We start from the raw sequence: 25,490 nt of genomic DNA on the forward strand, positions 1-25,490 counted from the left end.
AGACTGAAAGATTTAATTTACAGAGAGACTGGTAGTTCGACCTATTCCTTGAAAGGGGTTATTCTCTGGCTAACTTGAAATAAATTTGTCCTTATGAACCGGGGGTTTGGAAATCAGTGGTCTCTGAGTAATTTCCAGATTTGTGATTTAAAGAAAAAAAAGTTGCTGACTTACAACCAAAAACTGCAAACTATTCCACTCTAATCACTAAAGTGATAGTTTTCAAATAGCTGACGAATAAAATACTACTGTAAAAAGAACCAAAATCACCAAACGTCAGTCATAAATAGGTCATAAATCGTACACTCACATGGTTTCTCATAAAGGTACAAATGTTAGCAACATTCAAAGAATCAGACAAGAAAAACAATAGACACTGCGCTGTAGCACTAATTTCAATTTGATTCGTAAATTCACTTGAGCGTGAGAGAGTTGTTAATGTAGCGAAAATAAATGAAGGGGGCGGGGAGGGAATTGCAAAGTAATTACGTTTAATGAAAAAAACCGAAAATACATCTACAAATTACAAATCTTGTTTAAATTGCCTCCCTTGGTTGCATATGCAAGCAAGCAACCTACGATGTACTTCAGAGAGTCAGTGCCACTCGCGATGGAAAAGATTTTTAGGCGCTGGACAGCTATCAAGGTCCTCTCTCCCAATACTTCTACGGATGCTACCGGTATGTGGTATGCCACATCTTTCATTTGGCCCCAAACGTAGAAGTCAGATGGCATTGAATCCGGACTTCGCGCAGGCCATTTTAACGAGCCACCTCCACCATTTGAGTGGATAATTGTTGTCCAGTTACTGTTGCACACCTCGGTCAAACTGGACTGTGCAGTAAACTATGCCTCTTCTTGTGGCTACTGGTATATTCTCTAGCAGTATAGCCATTTTTTCTCTTAAAAATATGCCATACATGATTCAGTCCTCTTGCGACAGAAAGAAAAGCGTGTGCCTTATGTTCTGGGCTGCCGAACTTTTCTAGTAGCTGACAAGTTAAGTACTGTAAAAAGTGCCGCAACTTGCACATATCTGATTCAGTGGAATCGAACGTTTGTCGAGGTAGTTTGATACTATGGCCGACGAAAAGTCCGGATTTAACGCTATGTGACTTCTACATCTAAGGTCATTTGAAGGATTTGTCTGATCCTTGCACACCGGTAGCATCGCAGAAAAGTTGAAAGAATCTTGACAAACGTCTATCACATGAAGACTCGTTCTCATCTCAAGTGATAATGGCTGAAGTACGTGGTGGGCTGCGTGCTTGTATATGCAACCACGGGAGGCAGTTCGAATATTATTTGAAACTAGCATATATTACCCGCTGGGTTGAAATGAAAATTTAAATGCACAACTTCGTGTCTCATGTGTTTAGTATCTGTGAAATATGCTGTTCGATTTAAACAGCATAGGAAAGATCATTGATCATCTCGGCGATCCCAAGAAAAATGGATTAGACACTAATATTGGTCATTTTCGATTATTATTATTATTATTATTATATAGCTCCTCCTCCTCCGTGCTGCGGCACATGGCATCAGAATTGTCACTGTTAATCTCAGCTACTCCTAAAACTATGGATTCGACACTAACATTAGTTATTTTCGATCATTTTTAAATGTTATCCGTATCCCAATCCCCTACGTTGTACCCTCCCCCTCTCAACTATCAGGGCTGAATTTGGATTGAAACAGCATCAAAAGTGTCACCGTTTTCCTCATCGACCCCGAAAACTATGGATTCAACACTAATATCGGTGATTTTGATCATTTTTAAATTTCTCTCCCCCTCCCCTACGTTGCATCGTCAAAGTGAATAGCCTAAAGTAATCCCTGTCCCTAAACTTATATATGCTGAAAATTTGATTGAGATCGGTCGGGTGGTTCAAGAGTGATGAAGTCACAAAGGCAGTGATTTCAATTTTATTAAGTTATTAAGTTCAAGAGTTATTAAGTTACAAAAATAGTAACTTTCAGTCTTATATAAATTGATTTTTATATATCTTCCTCCTCCTCCTCCCCTAGGTTGGCTCGTCAAAGTGAAACGATAAAAAGCACCCAAGGCCCGACCCTCATATATGTTGAAAATTTGATCGAGATTGGTTGGGTGGTTCAAAAGTTATTAGGCTTTATTAGTTTTTATTTATACGTACCCCTCCCCTGGGATCTACCGTTAAAATGAAATTACAAAAATGTTTCCAGATTCGAACCTCATGTATCTTGAAAATTTGATTGAAATCGGTCGGATAGTTTAAGAGTTATTAAGTTACAAAAATAGTAACTTTCAGTCTTATATAAATTGATTTTTATATATTTCCCCCCTCCTTCTCCAACCCTACATTGCTCCGTCAAATTTAAATCATAAAAACGATCCCACGTCTGAACCTCATCTATGTTGAAAATTTGATCAAGATCGGTCGAGTGGTTCAGGAGTTATTAAGTTTTACTTATTTTTAATACCCCCTCCACCGCGCCTCAGTTCTACCATCAAAGTGAATAGCCTAAAACCAGCCCAGCCTCGAACCTCATCCATGTTACCAATTTGATCGAGATCGGTCGGTCGGTTCAGGAGATTTAGAGTCACAAACATAGTGATTTTCAATTGTTTTATTAAACTTGAATTACTTTATCATTTTTTCATCCATTTATTTCTCTACACTGACAACTTTCTCACGCTCAAGGAATTTACGAATCAAATTACAAGATAGTGCTACAACGCGTTTTCTCCTTAACTCTTTCGAAAGTTGACATTTATACCTTTGTGCAAAACTTATAAAATGAGACAGTCATTTTAGCAAATCGTACGTCAAGTATCTTAACGGTTATTATTATTATTTATAGTTATACGCTTGGATATAAAGGCATTTTTAAAAAAATAATACCACAATTTGCGATTTGTGACCCATTTATGTCTGACTTTCTGGTGATTTTGGGCATGTTCTTTGTTTATAGTAATACTTCATTCGTGTAATACTTCATTCGTCAGGTATTAGAAAAGTATCACTTTAGTAGTCAAAGTGGAGTACCTTGTTCACAATTTGCAGTTTTTAGTTGTAAGTCGATAAAGTTCACTCATCCGAAACCATTGATTTCCGGGCCCCTGTTCATAGGGACAAATTTGTAGAATTTATACCGACAAACTCTAACTTGTGATTCCTCGCATTAAAGTAAGTGAGGAAGTTCATATGGACCTGTGGGGGAAAATGCACAGTTTTAGATCTAGAGCTGTCCAAAATTGTGGAAATGCTAAATTTCAACACGCGCTATTTTGAACTCGAGAAACCATGAAGTGGATCCATATTAGTGTAAAGAGTCATATATGCGCAATCGAAAAATGTATATTTGATCAATATGCAATGGGTGTACAAGGGATTCTCCAGACTTACTCAAAACAGAATTCCCAGACATGCCCTCATTTCAGGGTGGGTTTAAAGGAGGCAATAGGGAAGCCTTGACAACAGCGGACAACGAGTGCTTCGGCGGGAAGTCGTTAGTGTTATTAACCGCTAGCATCACCATTCCTCGTGTTCGAAATGACGTGACCTGCGATGTGCTCTGTCACAGTATATTTCACGTTTTTTTCTTTCTTTTTTTTCGCCTTACACTGATACGAACCGCCACTCAAATCAAAACGGTTTCTCGAATTCGAAATAGCGTGTGTTGAAATTTAGGTTTTATACGATTTTAGACAGCTTTAGCTCTGAAACTGGTTATTTTTCCCTACAGGTTCATACACAATTTTTCTCATTTTGATGAGGAATCACCTCTACCTCTGATTGATTGATTGATTGATTGATTGATTGATTGATTGATTGATTGATTGATTGATTGATTGATTGATTGATTGATTGATTGATTGATTGATTGATTGATTGATTGATTGATTGATTGATTGATTGATTGATTGATTGATTGATTGATTGATTGATTGATTGATTGATTGATTGATTGATTGATTGATTGATTGATTGATTGATTGATTGATTGATTGATTGATTGATTGATTGATTGATTGATTGATTGATTGATTGATTGATAGATAGATAGATAGATAGATAGATAGATAGATAGATAGATAGATAGATAGATAGATAGATAGATAGATAGATAGATAGATAGATAGATATAGATGTAAATCTCTTAAGGTTAGATACATATAATTTGATGTTTTGGACCTTTAACTTTAAATAATTGAACATATAGCATTTTTAGATGTTTGACCTAGAATAGAAGGAAAAGAAGTGGCAGTGTTTCCTTAAGATAACTATACGAGACATTCGAATTTTTTGGGAGATCTCGAATTTAGACGAATTCTATATGAAAGATACAGAAGGAAGAACGCAAAAGATTCCCCACAGTAACACGTGGCGACATTTGCAGTTATTTTATAAAGGAAGTATCCGCAGTAGTATTTACTTGACTATAAACTACATAAGTATGAAAAATATACACGTTATATAGAAGTTCTTCTATACAAATTCTTTTATACAAAAAGAATACGCATTACGTACGTCGTCGCATACTGTAATGAGGATCGAAGACGCACAAACAGAAAACACCTTTATACGCGCTAGTAGTTGAATTTTCCAATTCACTGCGTAACTGCGAATTGACGTAAGTCGGGGAGTTACTGTATCGAAAAATCGTTTACTGGTTACAAGAACTACTACGCACCTCAAAAATAACTTTAAGTGTACCGAAAATCATAATCACATTAACATATGTTTATCCGTATCAAAGCACACATCCGTGAAACTGATTCTGACATTCTTCTTTCAAGTCTTTCTAAGCACATTAAGGACAACAAACAGAAAATTCGGAAAGTTAAATTACTTGACCGATCAAACTTTCACATTGAAAAGATATCTCACTAAAGATTTTCGAAGCTAACTAATTAATTTTTTTCAGACACCTTTCTCTCCTTCGAATTCGTAACATTAATTGCTTACACTTCTCGCTTTGAGTTATTACGTGTTGTATTATTAATTTTTTGTTCAGTCTTTTATCATTTTTATGTTGATGATTATTTCTACGTACCATTCTATTTGCTTTTAACCTATTTTGCTTGCTTGTTGTTTTAATTCTGAAGATAATAGAAGCAATTAGTTGTTGGGATTACTTCGTAGAGTTGATTTTACATTATTCGAGTTGATGCGCAGGAAGGCATTCCAATTAACATGAGAAAAACTCATTATACTTGCTTATTGTAATTCAATCATTAATTTTCAATTTCGTGGATTTTTTTTTAATTCACCAATTTTTAAAAATTATGAGATTTAAAAAAATACAAGGAATACCTGCAGAAATACCAGGAAAAAGGTAAAAAAGAAATATGTTTTAAAACTAATGCTTAATCAATTGCTGCTATTGTGGATTTAAAATCAACTTCTATAATGGGAAAAAGAATGTAAAGGCATATCATAATTCAAATTATAGTTTTAAGACAGATTTCATTTTACCAATTCCGTTGTATTTGTCCATTTTTTTCTTTTAAAATTTACCTTGTCCTTTTAATTATTTGAGTAAGTGAGTTGAAAATTATACACATCGAAAATTACATACTGGAAATAGATTCTTCCACAGACAGGAAATCGTAAAGTAATGTTAAATAATTACTCCAATTTATCAACTGAAATCAGCATTGGTTCTGAAATACAAAAAATGCTACAAAATATATGCTTCAGTATATACGAAGGAATTTGATCAAAGTTAATTCTGCAATGCATAATTCTCTAATGCAGAAGCTGTTTCCCTTCTATCAGTATCTAAAAATTAAATGACCTGACAAATAGTCTAATTCTAAAGGCAAATCATCCTTGCAATGATGTCACCAGCAAATTAAATCTAAGTATATCTCTTCACTTCCGGTTCTGTCGGCGTTTCCAGACGTGCTAAAGTCTTTGTACAGAATATGTTCAACCACTTAGTTCTCTCTTTTTCAACAAAAACTGCTTTAAGTTATTGCGGTCCCTCTATCCATCTTATTTCAATAGATGCTTCAAGGAAGGGTATTATCCCACCAGTAATTAGTAGTTGGAAACTAGCTCACGTGACCCCAATATAAATCTGGCCCTAAAGATCATGTATTACTAAGTATTTGGCCCTTTGGCAGATTATTATTATTATTATTATTATTATTATTATTATTATTATTATTATTATTATTATTATTATTGATAATATTTCTTCCACGTTTCTCCATCTTCAGCTTCCTCTTTGAAGTCTCTCAATTAGCATAAGTAAATTAAAATTTTAAAAAATGAGTAATGTGTGGTCAGAATAGCAGCTCGGTTAAAATTACATTTCGATTCTAACACAAAATAGTTCACCAGGAATCGAGAATCAACCATTTGACTATATACGTATTTTTTCAGCAGTTATAAAAAATAGAGAGTTCAGCACTTGAAAATTTCATGAAAGTGAATGTTGATATTGCTTTTAATTACTTCCATATAAGGAATCTTCCACTCTTATAGTTAATATTTAACATAAGGGAGTTTTTTGTCATTTTATTCTACGAATGCTAAACATACTTGAAATTTAATATAATTTTTAGTTTATAGACCCTACATGTAGAGTATCGGAACGAAAAACAACTGTTTAAAAGAGGAAAAACAGAAAGGTAATTTTAGGAGTAGTACAATGCAGACTGTAGTCTGCTTACTTGGAGAATTTAAATTTCCTGTCGACTGTGATTTTTTAATATTTATAAAATTCTAGTTTGCGGTTTGCTTCATACACATCAGATGAGGCAATTTGATGGAAATTGTAGTCAAGAACTAGACTAGAAATAAATAACTGCATTTAATCATAATCCATGTGCGTTTAGATAGGGAAGGAACACAGCTTCCCAACTTGCAAATGTTGAGTCTATGTGGAAATAGAATTTTTAACTTAAAACAGAATGTTTCAATGCTGATGTGAAGAATAAGAGGAAGTTCATTCAGCCATGAACTACCAGTTAGATCAGGAGTAGCACTTTTCCAGGGAAGACGGTAGTCCATAGTTTTTAATATTCTCTTATTTTCGTAGATCATTATTGTGTAGAGCCTGACAAGAAATACATGTTTGAACTACGAGATCTATGTCTTGATCCAACGAAGGCCACCAATAATGTGACCTTGCCTCAGCCTTCATGTTTTGTGCACCTAAATGTCCTTCATGTAATATTTGTAATATCATAGATCTTAAAGACGCCGGTATTACCAGTTTATGACCCCAAAAGAGACACTGTTGTTGCACATATAACTCATGACGACGACGATAATAAGCTTTTAATTCCTTCACATTACCTGTAGATGGCAATCTTGAAGGCCAACCATGAAGCAACCAGTTCTTTATCTGATTAATCGTAGAATCCAGAGTCGTTTCCTTGCAAATCCTGGCGAACAAGGGTGGATCAACTGTGATATTAGTAACAAAATTCTGAGATATTTCCCAATCTCCCACTTCTTCTGACAATGGCAACCGAGACAAACAATCTGCTACTTCCACATGTTTGGAATAATTTATCACATAGTCATAATTAAGTAAGAGTAATGCCCACCTTTGTAAGCGAGGTGAAGCTAAAGTTGGTATGCATGTTTTTTCTCCAAAGATCAATTTTGCTGGTAGCGAATCCGTTTGAATCTCAAAAGATCTACCAAATAGATATTTATGGAACTTTTTAACACCGAATATTATTGCTAGGGTCTCCTTTTCAAATTGACTGTAATTTTTCTCAGCATCAGTTAAGGTTGCTGATGCGCAAGCTACAGTATGCAGTTTTCCTTGTCTCCTGTTACAAAGTTGAGCTCCAACTCCGTACGCACTACTATCAGTGATGAGAACGACTTCAGCTGATTTGTCAAAAGGTTGGTTCCATTTTGCTTTCCTTAGCATGTCTTTTGATAATTGGAATTCTTTATCATGCACATTTGTCCAAGCCCATCTCTGTTTCTTTTTTAATAATTCAAATAAGTGAGGCAGTTTTAAAGAAAAATTTGGCAGATGCTTGTGAAAGAAGTTTAACATACCTAAATACGCTTTTAATTGAGACACGTCTTTTGGTGTTTCACATTTTAAAATTGCCTCTTGATGTTTCACCATCGGAAAAATACCCCTTGGAGAAATCGTATGTCCCAGATATTCAATCTCGGGTTGTAAAAATTGACATTTATCCAAACGTACTTTAACGTGATACTCTTGTAAACGCTTTAGCACATTATTAGTGCGTTCAAAACACTCTTCTCTATCATGCCCCGCTATTAAGATGTCATCTAGAAATGCAAATACACCAGGAAAATCTTTTAAAATTTGCTCTATTACCCTCTGAAATATATGGGGACTGCACGTCAATCCAAATGGTAACCGTTGTGGCTGAAAAAGCCCCCAAGGCGTATTAACTGTAAGAAAAGGTTTAGATCTATCATCAACCAATATTTGTTGATACGCCATCCGTAAATCAATTACCGTAAAAGCGGTCATTCCCAGCAAATTGTTAAAAATATCTTCTGGTTTAGGAAGTGGATAAACCATCTTTTCTAATACCTTGTTTAACGTCACCTTATAGTCTATACATAATCTAAATTCTCCATTCTTTTTCTTTACCACTACCATTGGAGTAGCCCAGTCCGAGTACGATACAGGTTTCCAGATTCCTTGTTTGACTAAAACTTCGACATCCTTCTTCACTTGGTCAGCAATAGTATAAGGTAATTGGTAATATTTTCTAAATATCGGAATGGCATCCGGCCTAACTGGAATCTGACACTTGAATCCTGCAATTGGCTGACTAACAGAATCCGAGAATACGTCAGAAAATTTCTGCCTTAATGTACTCCTAATATCATTGCTCATTGTATAATTCATATTAAGAACCGTATTGTCTACCGGCTTTTGAAACAATTCTCTCCAATTTTTAAACATGACATCCATCCATGGCCTCCCCATAATAGGATGATTTAACTTATCTGTGACAATCACCATAATCATCTTCCGAGCAAATGTATCTTTCTGCACTAATACTGTGATTTGGCCTTGCACTATTAAAGATGAGCCTTCCGCTGCCTTTAAATGAATATCTGAAATTTCTAATTGAAGATCGCTAAAATATTTGTAATATATGCTAATTGGCACTACTGTGGCAGCAGCTCCTGTGTCAACCTCAAATTTTAACGGAATGTTGTTGCAAAATAATTCTATCCAACATATATTACTTCTATTTACCATTTGTTGTTTCTCTACCAAGCTACTTAAAAAAAGTGAATTAGACTGTTTTATATTTTGGTTCGATTTCACCATGCATCGTCGCCAGTTGATAACTTGAGACGTTTTGATATAATTCCATATGATAGTAATACATTCTGCTATGATACAAAGCCATATAACCAGGAATACACCGAAAATACTTTGGACATAACCCTCTAGTATAGTTAGTTGAAAAGAACTGGAAAAATAATAATTAATCATTTTACTCTAATAATTCATTATTTATTCACCGAATAATAAACGACAACAAGCTCACAGACAAACTAATTTACACACTTTTCTTCTACATTATTAAAACGGCTACTAACAAAATATGCAAACACTTTCCATCCACTACAATCATGACCTTATAAAATTTGTGGTTGTTACTGTACAATTTTTTTTTTTTTTTTTTTTTTGTTCAAAATATTTGTATTCACGAATGGGCGAACATATAATTGCATGTTTTTAAGAATTTCCTATTTAAAAATAATTTCCCTATTTATTTTTGCGTTAATTAAAATATTGATATATTTTATTGGAAGTTTTTATTTTGTAATGTAATAATGCTTGCTCTTGTAGAAGAATTCGCATACAGTTCGAGTAATAAGTGACAGTTTTATTTTATTACCACTGGTAATACAATATATTTCTTTTATCCTTTATGATTCATTACTCGAAGACCGAAGATAACATAGAAGCAAAGTTATCTGATATACAACCAACAAAGAAGTGAATATTTCAGGAGAGCTGAAAGTAGTCGAAAACGAACTAACCCTAGCTACAGATCTGATTTCGATATGAACATTGGTTAAGAAACCTGGGCGATATGTATCTTTAATTAATGCTAATTATTTAACACCTATCCCAATAAAGCATTTAAATTTCTTATTGCTAAATGTAAAAATTCACCAAGATTACTTTTAAAGGTCAAGAATATAAAATTACTGTACAAGTTTGTTTTTTTTATTATTATTTTATTTTTTATTTTTTTTTTTTTTAAGATGAGGTGAAAAGGAATTCTTTGAGGATCGAGACCAGAGTTCTTCAAACTTAACAAGACGTGTATTCTCGTGGGGAACACTAGTCAAGATCGAATTAAATCGTTTCCGCGCGTCCAATTGGGATAATATACAATAAATCTAAACAACATTTCTTTAATATCGCCTATTTATTGGCTTCAATGATGAGAACCATAAACACAGCCCAAGCCACTAACCTTAGGATAAGTTTTCATGTAAGACATTTGCAAGAACTGAATTATATTGATTTTAATACAATAGTAAAATATTTACATATAAGTCATCATTTTCACAATAGCCTGTTTTAAATTTTATTTCAAGTTTAGTTTACTGACAACTTTATCAACCAAGTGCTAATCAAATTGCAATTTTCTGATATTTTGCACTAACGTTTGTTTTTAATTACCTGGGACTTTTTCTTCAATAAAACTAAAATTATAGGTATAATATTATAGAAAATGACTCCATTTCCTCTTCTCAGCAACGAAATTTTTAAAATAACTTCAAGGATTCGTGAAATACTCTATTCTTAGCAAAAGCTATTTGAACCCTCTTTTACTCCCCTATAAGACATACTTCACAACAATCTATCCTTAGTTCTTGATTTTGTGACAAAGGAACATTCTTACAAATTCATGTTTCTTTCTATAATAGTTTGACTTAGTTATTGATGAGTAAGTCATTTTAATCTTTTTTATATAATAATGTATATGTCTCTTTTCAGAGAAAAAAGAATGATTCGTGTTGAGTCTTGATATTTTTGCCCGATTTGTCTTATGTTGTAGGTAATGGATTATTTAACATTTTTTAGATCATTTTTTATTACACAATTTACGCGTCAATACGTTTCTACCACGGTTTTCTCTAAAAGAGAAGAACATAATATATTCATATTATTCATATTATGGTATCCAGACATTTTCAAGAAGAAAAAAAAAATGTGATAACCTTGTCCTCCAGCACGTGCGGAAAAAAACTTTTGTGGTCACTTGTGGTTATGCTTGCGGAAGGGGCTCTTTCTTACGAAGGGTATGGGTAAGGGCCGTTTATCGGTGGCCACGACTGTACACTGTTTCTTTCAGTTCTTTTGGAAAGAAAAGGCCTTTTGATAACTACTTACAAGGAGTAAAATAGTATTATTATACAGCCTAAGTACTTGCAGATAAACTAAATTAACCATGAGTCATAACTTAATGAATAGGAAACATTCATATTATGAACCATTACCACAGGAAGAAGAAAAAAAAGATGCTGATCTGCCATTAAAAAAAAAAAAAAAAAAAAAAAAAAATCAGACATAATGCACATGAATGCATGAATAAAATATACATCAAAGAAGAAAATCACTTTACTATCTCACACTTGTTCAAATAATCTTAAAAAAAAAAAAAAAACCTCTAAAACTAAAAAGTTTCTCAGCAAATTCGTTCAACATAATTACTTGGCAAAGAAAAAATACTTACTATGGATTGCAGTTCAGCATTTTCAGCAATCTTTTTCTGAAGTTCCTCATCTATGATGTTATTTGTGAAGCTGGCTGCCTGGTAATTATCCGCGTTTTTTACTTTTCCCTTCTTTGGTTTTGTCTAAAGAAACACACAAAATGCTATAAAAAGAAAGTGTACAATAACAGAAAAAGTAACTCTAAGCGCCTATTATAGGTGAAATACGTCAAAACAACTGTGATTGCTGTGCATTTTTTAAATATAATAAATACTTGCCAAAAGGGTAAGTAAATGAAATATTATCCCTATAAAATGTTTTTTTCAGAATTCTAATTCTCTATATTTCTAGAAATTAGAATTTCTAGAACTTCTAGGTTAATTTAAAACGACAAGGAAGCTGACATGACAATTTAAAACTAATATTTGTAACATTACGATATTTCTTTCTTGAACTGATTCATTATATTTTCTATAAACATATTATCATTTAAAGTGACCAAAATTTTTCTGTGTAGTTTTTTAGGAAGTACAAATACCGATTTAGTAAACAAATCAATTTTTGATGTTATCTTCATTCTTGTCATGTTCGGTCTCTAAGCCTACGATCTCGTAGTTGATCTGAAGACTACGCTTTGACAATGGAGAATACATACGCAATAAAAAGTGCTTCACTGAGTTGTACAGGGTACTTCAGTGGATGTCCCATTTTTTAGAATAGTTGTATCCATAGTTGGCATATAAAATGTGCATACCGGTCTGTTCAAATAATACCCACTTAAAAATAAAACAGTTGCTAGTTTATTGCGGGAATTATAACAAAACAAAGGAGAAAATATTAAAACAAAGACACTGTTTCTTTGTGCAAATGCAGTAAGTGTTCAAAACTGCAAACCACCAGCTTGCCAATCTTTCACGATGCTCTACATTTCTGGTACCATCTTCCAGAGTAGTCACAGGGATTGCTTTACAAGCCATTTTAATTTCATGGCACAGTTGCATTAGTGACTATGGCTTCTAATTGTGCACTCATTACATTCTTGATGGTAACAACACGTAAAAATCTACGGGAAGAGATGAAGGAGGTAAGTGAGGCGAACGTGCGGAGAAATTAATCGGTTCCGTTCGTCTATCCAGCATTCAGTACAGCCTTAACAAGGTAGGCGCAAACATTTGCATGAAAGTGCGGCGGAACGCCATCCTGTTCAATAAGAAATGGATCATCACCAAACAAAGCTCTCTAATAGATGGTAAAACTAATGTGTTCAGCAACGCTGGAAAAGGAAGGTCCAATCAGTCCCCTTGCTGGCAGCCTACACAGGAACTGAATCCTAGAGAACTGACCATTTGCTCGACACGAACGTCCACGCAAGCGATCAACCCGTATGATTGTTGACGGTTCAGTTTCATTTTCCTACCTCCACTGTCACTACACTTCACATTAATTCTGGAACTCCCAATACCATATTAAAATGTTTTTCCGCTGCTCGAATGACAGACGTATTTGCCGCACCGCTGCACTTTCTTCACTGATTGCATCGCACCAATTAGCATTAATGCCATATTTTGCTGTTGCTAAATGATAGTGCTACACGTTGAACACCGCAGCCGGCGCGAATTTAAGCGTATCGCATGTATGACATCATTTTGAACTGTGTACACATTTTTTGAACAGCCCAGTGCATCAAATTAATGGAAGAAACCAGAAGTTTCGATTTTCATACATGTACGTTTGGCGTTCTGCAAATCGATCGCTCTTCTTTGTTGTCACACAACAATTAAAATGGAGTATACAATTCAACAATGTGTGTTTATTGTAAAGAATAGTGGTTTACCATTTTGTTAGCTCAATTCAATGAGCTTACCGACATGAATACGGTGTTCGTAATGGCGATAGTAATGATCAGTGAAACAGCTGGAAACATTAGTTGATCAGTCACCGAAAACGAGTTGTGAATCGTCTTATCTCTAAAGATTTGTAACCTGTAAGGTCACGAGACCTGGGACCAGCGAACTATTTTCTGTGGAATTACCTAAAGAACAGAGTCTACAGAAGCTACGTATCACCCAGGATCTCAGAACAAACATCAGTATCATAGCCTAGTTAAACAATATTGATGTAGATATATTAAGGCATGTCTCTGACAACACGTTAACACGCACAACACTGTCTTGTCAAGAAAGAAAAAAAGGGAGGAGGCTTACTTCTATATATCTTGTAACTATAAATTATTTTTCTAGATATTTCCTTCCATTTACACTTGGTTATATTAATGCATTATTATTCATTCTAACAATATACCTATTTCACAATATTCTGAAAGATGTAAAAAAAAAGTACGAACAAGGGGAACGATGAGCCCTTTTACGGAACATATATTCAAGATTCGTTCTTCGTCGAACAAATTTTTCCTTTAAAAAAAGTAAAAAATAAACTTGCTTTATTAATTTGTGCTAACTTATTATTTGCACTCAACATAGACATTACTTCTCTGCGTAGTGATTTTTCTCCAATTAAACATTTTCGGTGCCGCGCTCAAAAGTTTCGGATTTTTGTAAGCATCTACTGTGATCCTATTATTTTGACACGAGAATTACCGCCCTGCATTAGAGGTCCTCCTGCCTATAGCATCAAATTTGACAACAGTTGAATTGAGGTCTGAGAGGTACTGCAGATGGTATGTCAAATTATAGTTCTTAAAATTGAAAAAAAAAAAAGAAAAAGAAAAGAAAGAAAGAAAGAAAGAAAGAAAAGAAAAGAAAAAAAAACTTGATATAGATATTACATAGTATAAACAAACGTGTGGAAGGTGAGGCAAGATATTAGTTTCGTTTGGAAAGTATAGGTATAGAGGGTCAATGCAGTGTCAAAAATTTGAAGGAGAAAATAGTTTTCCATGAACTTCGTAGTAACGATGAGCATTACATATACGCTTCCAGTGAGCGACAATTGAGCAGAGAAGGATGTATATTGACCGTCGTAAACATTTTTCAAAGAATAGAGTTTCTACCTTTTTTTAAAGCCAGCATATCAATAAAGTCCAGGGAACTACAAAATTTGGAAAACTGATTTTTGTTTCAAATTTCTATCACTGTATTTTCCTACTACATCTACATCGTTCAACAAAACTAATTTGTTGCCTCGCCTTGCACAGCTTTGTTTATTCTATGTAATATCTATATGCAATACCCTTTTTTGGCCTTAGTTTTAAGAATTATAATTCGACATATCATCTGCAGCATTTCTAAGAACTCGATTCAATTGTCGTCGAATTCTATGGTTTAGGCAGGAATACATCTGATGCAGGGCGGTAAAGTTCCCGTGCCAAAATAATAGGATCACAGTAGATGCTTACAAAAATCCGGGGTGTTCGAAAACTTTTGAGCACTAATGTATATTGCAATGAGCACTTTCAGGCCCATTGCTAGTTTGTATATATATATATATATATATATATATATATATATATATATATATTTAAGGTATTTAATATTCATATTATTCTTGTTTATTAATGCATATACAATTAGGATAAGAACCAGCGCTGGTAAAATTATTATAGAATTTGGTATATGCCTATTAATCTTTATATAAATTTCTATATTTTTTGTGTACATTTATGTATTGTTTAATGTATATATATATATGTATATGTTAATCTTGAAAGTTATTCTTTTCAGCTCTAGAAAAATAATTCAAGTTAGGCTAAAGTTTGTTTGGTAGCTAGCTAGTTCATTTGAAAACACTGTTAAGCAGAGCGACAGTTTCTTCTCGTGTTGCGGAGAGGGGGAGGCTGTAAAATTCGTATATAAGTAAGAAGGGAAAGAACAGAGGGGGAGGCAGATTCTTGATTCTTGATTCTTTCGTACAGTCGAGACGGAATTTCTTACGGGAGGAGCTTTCGTGCTCCTTAGGTCTCTTTTTGCTTCGCGACTTTTCTTTTTAAGTCAGAGCAGGGCTACAGCCGAGGAGATGGCTGTGTATAGGATCAATCTTTAGACTTGTTTAGCGGAATATGAATCAGAATATTTAAATTCTGGTTGTATGTCCTTGGGGTTATAGTCTATGAATAGGTTCGATTCCTGGACAGGAATTTTTAAAGTAATGTATTTTAGCAGGGATCTTTAGATCTATTGTGGCAACGTCCCTTTTGGGCGCTGTCCGTTGTAGAAATTTTTTTCTTTATGATTTTTAGGGAAGGCTGTTGCTATGGCAACCGAGCCGCATAAGTATTTTTTTTTCCTCGGTTAGTTGTATTTGATTAGCCGATTAGAATTTTCACAGCTGATTCTTTACATAAGGGGACGACAGGCTGTTGGTTTTGTTATTACTTCCTGCTACCGAGCCTGAATGAAGGTGCTTTATTCCTAAATGAAGGAAATTCCCTATTTCCCTTTTCCTTATTAAAGATTGTTAGCTAGCTAATTTCCTGAATGGTTGTCCAATAAAGGGCGATACCTGAACTAGGGTTTTAGGCCAGACAGTACTCAGACTGTTGGGGCTGTCTTTAGAGTATTCGAGGTTCATGATGGCTTGTACGAGGACGCATGTTCAGAACCTCTCTTAGCGAAATTTTAGTTATTCTTTTACGGAAGGCTTCAGGTCTGAAGCAAACTGAATTTAAGGTTTAAATAGGTGGGGATCTCTGGGTCTAGAGGGGTACCTAAATGAGAATTTTTTTGATTAGAGAAATCAAATTTTAATTAAGGATCATTAACCACGATAAGAGAATTTTTTTTTTGGAATTTTGAATAAATTATGGTCTACTTGGAAAAGCATGATTTATATAAAATTCCCTGAACCTTAGGTATTAATATTAAGTTTATTGGTTTACTAATTACCCTAGACGATTAGTAAACAAAATTTTATTTATATTATGTGAGTGTCTCATGGATAAGTTATAGGTTTAGATGCGTAGTATAAGGTAGTGGAACGGACATACTATATCATACACGCATTAAATAGGGACCATCACAATATACAAAAGAAAAGAAGAAAGACATCACGTAGTTTACTACATTGCACCTGTAAGAACGTTGCACAAAAGTAATGTAACAGCTCTCTAAATTTTGTTATTGATCATCCATCTTTCTATCCAACTCTGAAATCTCCTCTGGCAAAACTGTGGTGTGTACTTCTTTAGTTACTTCCACCTCATCAAGTTATCAAACCAATCGTAGACCCTTCTTAAAAGGTCGAACAGATGAAGTCACAGGGAGTAGATTCGAGCTGTATGGTGAATGATGAACCACTTACCAGGCCAATTTGGAGATCGCGTGCGTTGTTGTGAAACTCTTTGATTAGTTGACTGGAGTTAAAGGTTTAGCGTCCCGTTCAGCCAAGAGGCTATATGAAGTGTGGACCTACAGCTTAATGTGGAATTCGAACCACATGAGCTCTCGCCGGGAATTGAATTCGAGTCTCCCGCGCTGAGGACGAGTAAACTAATCATATAGTCGAGGGAGCCTGTGAAACTCGTGTGTGGGGTTACATTGTCATGTGAATGCAGATGTCTTGATTTCTGTCATTTCGTGTACACTTAATGGTACGATAGATCATCAATCATCGTTTGTGTAATATTATGACCTCAGTTGAGTTCTACCGTAAGCTCTCGTATCGTTTGTTAATCATCTGTCCACACGAATCAATTCATCAAATCTTGCAAGCTCTGCTTTAGTGTTCTCAGCTGGTATGTCTTCCACTATGTAGTTTTGTCTTCGATACTGGTTTCCTCTGCTTCGAACTTCTTCATTTACCTCTCTGCATTGCTCTTGTCGATTGTTTCCTCTTTGCACCTCTTTTCCAATCTCCTCTGGATCTTAGGGGGCCGCGGTGGCTCAGTGGTAAAGCGTACACCTCTGGTGTTTGGGGTCCCGGGTTTACACCCTGCTCCCGCCAAGTGAACTTTGTGATGGACAAACACCGTGTGTGTGGGTTTTCTTGGGGTTCTCCCGTTTCCTCCCACTTTCTTCATTCCACCATTTCATTCATCTCTCATCATCACCGTCTCCTTTAACCTAACTGGCATAACCGTGCGACGTAAAACTCAAAAATTTCATTTCATTTTCTCCTGTGAATGTCAGTCAAGCCACAACCCTCTTCCATCAGAAACTCTACGGTGGCATGTTGTTTGTACTTCACATCTTATTTCCTTTATTTATATATATATATATATATATATATATATATATAACCTGCAGCACCTATCTAGGGAAATAATGGCTTACTCTATCACGGAAACTACAGGTATCCTACTCTATCAATTTTGAATGATTTATAACAAAGCTGTCAGGGACATTTTCGGTACAGCCCTCATCTTTAGATTTCCTCATATGATACAAGAGACATTGATTCCAATCAGGGTGGATTGATTTAAATCAGTCTGATTTATATCACGATTTAGATGAAGATTTAAATCACTTTATTAAAAAAAATCATTGATTTAAATCAAATTTCGAGTGAAAGTAAGTAAAATCCCGTTTCTGTTTTGTTATTTCGATTATGGAAGATAATAATCATAATACAATGAAACTCAAATATATATATACAGCACAGTATGAAAACGAATGTCATGAAGAATGATTAGGGAAAATCCCGTTTTGAACAGGTAACGAGCGAATCCTGCTTTCTTCTCTTCGTAGCATAGGGTGTTTAAAATCGTTAACTATTCCAACGAGGAAATCAATTTCGACATTTAAGACGACGATGTGTGTCTGTCTGTCTGTTCCCAGATCCGATCCCTTCTCGGATTTTTTATTTTTTTTTAATTTTAGATTTTCTTCAATTTTTAGGCCAAATTTATGTATTTTATATGTATTTCGTGCCGCAAGCTAGTTCTGATTTTTTTAAAAATATGCCCTTGCCAAATGTCAGTACTTTTGAGACAAAAAAAAAAGTGTCATGTTCATAAACGTTGCTGTACTTTTTCCTTAATGCTTAGGAAACATTGCTTGGGATTGAAAGAGGTTAATGATTGGGGATTAATTAAAACTTGAACCCCAATACTTACACTAATACTAATTCCTAATGTTTTTCTTCAGTTCGCGACTCGTATTATACGAGGAGAAAGATTTGATTTAAATAAATAAAAAAAATGATTTAAATAAAAAAATCAACAAAAATCTTTTTTTTTTTTTTAAATAATGATTTTTCCACCCTGATTCTAATCGAACTTTAAAACTGGTGGTCAACGTTTTTCATGCAGTCGCACCTCAGAACACATTCCAACTTATAAAACAATTAGTAGGCACATTATGTGCACAACTGGTGAGTCAATAGTTTTGATATTAAAGGATATTTTGGAGATTCCCCCCTAACGGATATTTCAGAGATTCAACAACTTAAAGAAACTTTGATTCTATTAAGAAAGAAAAAAAGTGAAACAATTTGTTCTCGCGCGTCAACTATTAATCCAGTACGTGTTGCGAACTTAAAGCTTTGCAGAATCTACTAGTTTTTCCAAGAAACTATTTAGACTTAGTGTGTATACATCGCTAAACAAAGAGTTTTAACATTTAAGAGCAACTAACGAACTAGAGCAAAATATTATTCGAAAAATATATATATATATATATATATATAGAAAGCTAACAAAATATACCTGGAGAGCATCCAACTCATCTTGAAGAACAGAAACTCGTTTTGTTAACTGCTGATTCCGGAAATTGAGACTTTCCATTTCCTGGTCTGCTTTTCTTAAACTTTGATCCTTTTCTTTGAGTAAGTCCTTGAAAAGAAAGCAGAACCAAAGTCAATACTAAACTTTACATGCATAAAAGTATCTAAAAATATTCTCTACTAAACTTAGGAATAGAAATGCAAGAATTTTGAAACAAAAGCATTTGGCGTTTCAAAATAATATGAAGAAATATATCGGTTTAATGTTGATCAACGCACAATGATGCCGTGAAGAAAAAATGTATTCCACAACTTTTTATCCTTCTTAGTGTCTTCTTTTGTTTAGAGATTAAAAACAAATATATGAAGTTATATGAAAAAAATATGAAATATGAACCATGTCCTTGCCTCCTCTCGAGAAGCATGTATCATTTTCACAGTTGTATTAATTAAATGTTCCCAATGGTTGCTGTGATCATTCCACCTGCCTCCTTAAGTACGCCTACGGTACGCTGATGACTGTTTCCAGTACGTCAATATGAGTATCAGATTCACTGACGTCTGTTCATCTCTACTTCCGTACACTGTGGCGTGTATCATGTCTTTTGGTTTACTCTGTGTACCTCAAAAACGGTGCGGTAGCTTTCAGATTCCGTTACACATACAGACAAAGTGAGTCACCGGTCTATTTTATCACACTTCGGTCAGGAAACACGCACGAACTGAAAACAACCGTTTCCCATACATGTATTTTTATTTATTTAGTTTATATATATATTAAATCTCTTTTACGATCATTCTTATGGTTAAGAAATGTGAAGTTATATCTCACCATTAAGATTTTCAGTTGAACATTATTTTACAGCTACAGTATACAGATAATAAATAAATAAATATGAATGAATCGAGAATACTATATTTATCCTGTGAAGTAAAACTAAAACTCCGTAGCTTTACAGCTCGCTCAGGTTATAGTCTTTAGTTAGATAACGTGTTATTAGCACATCATTTCCAGTTTGCTACTTCCTATGTAGCTCCCCAGTTCTCTCATGATGCTCTGTCGTCCACGCACTTAATTGTAACTAATTACTTCAATTTATTGTTTTTGATATGGTATAATAGCTTCAAAAGAATTCAGAAAGTGTTACCAATTTCTAAACTGTCACGCTACTGATTAGATTGGATAGAACTCTATTTTAGCTAGGTTTGAGTGCAATCTACAGGCAAGTAAATCGGGATAAAATAGTACATATTAACGGAGTTAACAAAGGCAAGTTTATTATTTGTGGAGTTAATCAAGTAGTTAACATGAATTTCACAGTCTACTGTTATTAACAATAGCAAGAGACATCTGTACAATGTTATTTTCAAACCCTTATGAGTTAGTGAGAACAGCCTTACCTTCTATCTCAAACTTTTGTAATTCCCTCATATTGTTTTAGTGTTCTCTAACATTTTCTTCAGCGAGTCTAAAAATTGCTAAACTGAAAGCATTCTTAAGGTTCCTCCTTTCCTGTGGAACACCATGTTTAATATATTCAACTCTAAATTCAAACTGAATCAACATACCTCTTTTGAAGTTATACTATGAGTTAGATTCATTATCGTGAGAAATGCATCCATTATAATTTTGATTCCTACTTTCTTTAAAATTCTAATGATAATTCAGTCATTAAAAGTAAAAAAAATACAACAAATTTTCCTTACACTCAAATTTGTGGAAAATTGTAATAGGTATCAATTTTGTGTTAAGATGACAAAATTATCAAATGAAACATTTTACTCTTCCTCATCAGGAGCGAGATGCCACTTCATAGTTTAAATTCCAATAATAAGTTTAAAAATCAATATGGTTTGTCAAACATTTCTGAAATATATTTTTATTTTCTTTTTAAAATATTTTAGTAAGGTTTAAGGTACGTTTTGAATTTTTTTATTGTTATTTATTTTATTCGATTACTTATAATTTTCTATTCATGTATTTCAAAAACACTAATTTATGTTAATGTTAGTAACGAAAAGCAATTAAACTTAAAGAAAGGCATTCATTCAGATCCATAAAATATTAATTGTAGTTTATTTTACTCAAGAAGGCTCCACAGAGAAATGATACATAAACCACACAGCTATGTTTGTATAATCAGCTACATATATATCAGTTATATACAGGGTGTTTCAAAACGACACCGACACAACGTTTGGGAGGTGATTCCTGACACCAAGATAAGACAAAAAGTATAGATCAACTGGGTGCACAAATGCTTCCTTTCGGAGTTATAGGCTGTCGAAAACATAAAAAAATGAAATTTAAAGATCCATAGCTCCAATACTATAGGATCTACCACAGTCGGGTCAATACTTCCCTTAGGAATTAATATATGCCCTGTCCAAATATCCATGTTTCAGAATCCTGCGGTGCTTCCGCAAGAAGTTTTAGACAGGTACTTTGTGAATACTTCAAATTATTAGCCCGTAGCCAAACTCCCTCTATAAAAATTGATGTGTGAGTACGTTAGGATTCTGAAATATATATTTTTGGATAGCGCACATATTAGTTCCTAAGTGAAGTCTTGACCCGACTACGGTAGGTCCCATAGTTTTGGAGCTATGGACCTTTAAAGTTCAGTTTTTCATGTCTTCGGCAGCCTATAACTCCGAAAGGAAGCATTTGTGCACCCAAGTTGGTCTATACTTTTTGTCTTATCTTGGTATCAGGAATCAATATCAAACGTTGTCGGTGGTTTTGAAACACCCTGTATATATATCAGCAATAGTGATATGTCGTTTGAAAGGATTTTTTCGATTTTGATCTTAATGTTTGCCTTCCTAAATTTGATTCCATATATATATATATATATATATATATATATATATATATATATATATATATATATATATATATATATATCGAAATCTCTGTGGAAATTTGGTAATTGAATAAAAGGAATCGCTATTTTTAAAAGAAATCAAGCTCGATTTTTCAAGACCTACTCCAACTAATTCAACGACATGGATTACTTTCAAAGGAGAATTAAAAAAATTGTGTGTTGCACTCCCTCGGTATATCGCAACAACAGTACAACGTTATATACTTATACATAACAATATATAACAGCCAACAATGAAATTAACAATATGAACAACATTTCCTTGGCATAGGCCAATATCTAATTCATTATTGGTAACTCTTTTATAGGTATTGTATATCAGTAATTGCATGTCTTTCGTTATATTAAGACGAACATAAGAAAATATTACATACAAAGAATGTCAAGATAAAAACAAATGCGAACAGAAGAAACTACGTACATGTCAAGTAAGTTATTAATTTCCTTCTGTTTATTTTATCCTATGCCTGCTTCTTTTATAACTCACTCACTCTATGGCCTATTGAGCCTGGAAGTTCAATGTCGCGTTCACAAAAGCTCCCCATTGATTTTTGTTCTTGGCCAACTAGATTTAGTTTCTACTTTGTATTCCTATTTCTGCGAGATCCATTCTAATATTGTCCTCCAATTTGAGCCTATGTCTTCCTAATGGTCGTTTTCCGATTGGATTTCCAGTTACAATTTTGGAAGTGGTCCTACTTTCATTCTGGCTATATGACCTGTCCACTTTAGTCTTCTGAGATTTGATGACCCTAACGTCCTCCTCATTATGAAATCTTTGCCATTCCTAATTTCCGTTCCTCCTGGTTCCGAATAATCGTTTCACAATTTTATTCTCAAATACCTTCAGTCTGCGTTCTCTCTCAAAGTAAGCGACCATGTTTCGCAACAGCATAGCAAGCACGATTTTCGTTTCATATATTTTAAGCTTCAAATTCCTCGACAGAATTTACGAAGAAAGAAAAAAAAATTGAACTGAATAATAACATGAATTCCCTGCTTCCAGTCTACATTTAATTTCTTCATGGATATGATTTTGATCTGTTAACACTGATCCTAGATATGTGAAAGTTCGCACTTTGTAGCAAGTATTATTTGAAATTTTTGATGTATCTATAATTTGCAGTATTACGATTCCAGCGAATTTCGATGTATTTGGTTTTCTCTGCATTAACTTCTAAACCAATTTCCCTGAAAGCGTTTAATAAAACCTCTGCATTTCTTTCTATTGTTCTCCTATAATCCCCTATAAATTTACTAAAATTTAAAATTATTACATATATATATATATATAATTGTGTTATAGAATTCACATCTACAGAGAATCTGCTGTGATAAAAAATCGGTTGTTTCCTTTTTCATTAATATCTATGAAATTACAACCGTCATAGGTGCTCACTATATGGACAAAGGAATTGTCCGAGCAGAGTAGTGGTCTGTGGTACAACCCACGTGGTCCGAGTGAAGAGCACCGACCTCGAAAGTGGGAGAGTGTGTAGTTGTTCTGGGAAACGGACTTGGTGGCGTAGTGGTTGACGCATAGGCACAGTATGCCAGAGGTCCCGGGTTCGAGTTTCGGTTCAGTCAGTCCAGTTTTTCACTCCTTGTGCATTATAGAATTCACATCTACAGAGAATCTGGTGTGTCAAAAAAAAAAAAAAAAAAAAAAAAAAGTTGTTTCCAAATTATTTTTAACCCAACCTGTTGCACTATGGCCTCACTACACGCTTTTTTTTTCTTATATTAATTTTACTTTTAGTATTTCAATTTTTTAACTCTACTTTCTTTGCATTCTTTACACTTTGCATTTTCTTTGATTATTACCACTTAATTAGTTTTTACCAATCCTTTACGGTTTTTAACTCTAAATTTCTTTTATATTGTTTAGCATAAATTTCTTCCACATTATCCTTTCAGTAACCATACCGATCAATGCGTCTCAATAGTTTTATCATCCTCTACTTTCAACTTCACAACTACATTCTGGTCATTAATTCTTCTCTTTCCATTTCTTCTTTTTCTCATTAGATGAAATATTTAGCGAAAAGAGCTTGTAATTTCTTTAGTGTATTTGATAATGTTTTCACTATTTTCTGGGGAGTAATTTGTTTTGTATGCCCGAATCGGGACATACATTTCGAAGTGTCATGGGTTCCGAGGGGGAGTTCCGTATGAACATGAAATAGCTTGTAAATTGGACATGGTAATATAAAATTTTGTAACTTGGTATTGTATTGGTACTGACGTCACGAGCTTACGAACAAGCAGTCAGGATTATAAACTGGTCATGGTTCAAGAGTAGGTGCAGTGTTCTTGTTTTTTTGCTGGTTTACCACGCAGAGTCAGATCTACAGTCAGCACACATGTGGTTGAATCGGTGAGACGGAATGTACTCAGGAGTAACAAAAGGTCAGAAGTAGAGCTCTAGATATCAAGACTTGCGCCAGTACAACATATAAGATGTTGCGTATCAAACTTAGAGCTAAATCATATAAGATACGAATGAAACAAACTTTACATATAGAAGATTACAACATTCATAAGGAACTTGGCAGTTCTTTTTATGTAGGAGACTCATATCTCAGCCAGAAATGTCTACAATTGTCGCTCTGTAACTTCTGATTGTGAGGGTGGGGTGCGGGTGGGAGGTTAAAATTGTAAATCGAAAAACCCTTTAAGATTTTGGGCTCCCAGGAGCGACTGCAACAATGTTTGCTTGTCAATTAACATTTGGAGGTCTGGTGTTGAACAGTTACACGCTGAGATCAAAATCTGAAAACTTAGAAAATGTTTACATCTTGCTACACGTTGAATTAATGACGCTTCCAAATTCGCAGACTGAAAACAGGAATTAAAACCGAAATTGCATCGCAGTTTAACTTTTAGAATAAAATTTTACATGAAGGTAGGAGCCTCCCTTACGTGTTTATTGTTACACTATATACTCACTAACCAAAAATTATGGCCACCTATCTAATATTTGGTGTGGTCATCTTTGGCTCGCAGGACAGCAGCAATGTGATTTGGCATGGAAGCAATGAGACCTTGGTACGTGGCTGGAGATACGGTGCACATCTGTATACACAAGTTACTTAATTCTTGTAGATCCCGCGAAAGGGGCACTGAGCTTGGATCTGATGTTTAATGACATGCTAGAAGTGTTTACTTAATCTGGTGAGTTGGAGAGTAAGAGGTGGCAGCTCTACGCCTTGTAATTTGGTGTAGGTTCCACCGTTTTTTTTCTCACCTTCGGGAAACATTAACTATGACAGCTAACAAACACCCGGCA

At 34.3% G+C, this 25,490-nt stretch overlaps 1 protein-coding gene across 4 annotated transcripts in view; it reads right to left on the bottom strand.

Moving 5' to 3' along the window:
• The window catches only part of LOC145664269 (protein phosphatase 1 regulatory subunit 21), a 123,752-nt gene that overhangs the window by 84,028 nt on the left and 14,234 nt on the right, over positions 1–25,490 (bottom strand). For all 4 annotated transcript variants that reach the window (XM_081730788.1, XM_081730790.1, XM_081730787.1 and 1 more), the window contains exons 4-5: positions 19,297–19,422; positions 11,717–11,839 (exon numbers count right to left, since the gene is read on the bottom strand). In XM_081730788.1, coding sequence (XP_081586914.1) covers positions 11,717–11,839; positions 19,297–19,422 — 249 coding nt within the window. The remainder of the gene's footprint in view (positions 1–11,716; positions 11,840–19,296; positions 19,423–25,490) is intronic.

Source organism: Thermobia domestica, chromosome 11 (assembly GCF_964235325.1).
Source record: "Thermobia domestica chromosome 11, izTheDome1.hap1.1, whole genome shotgun sequence".
NCBI classification, from domain to species: domain Eukaryota; kingdom Metazoa; phylum Arthropoda; class Insecta; order Zygentoma; family Lepismatidae; genus Thermobia; species Thermobia domestica.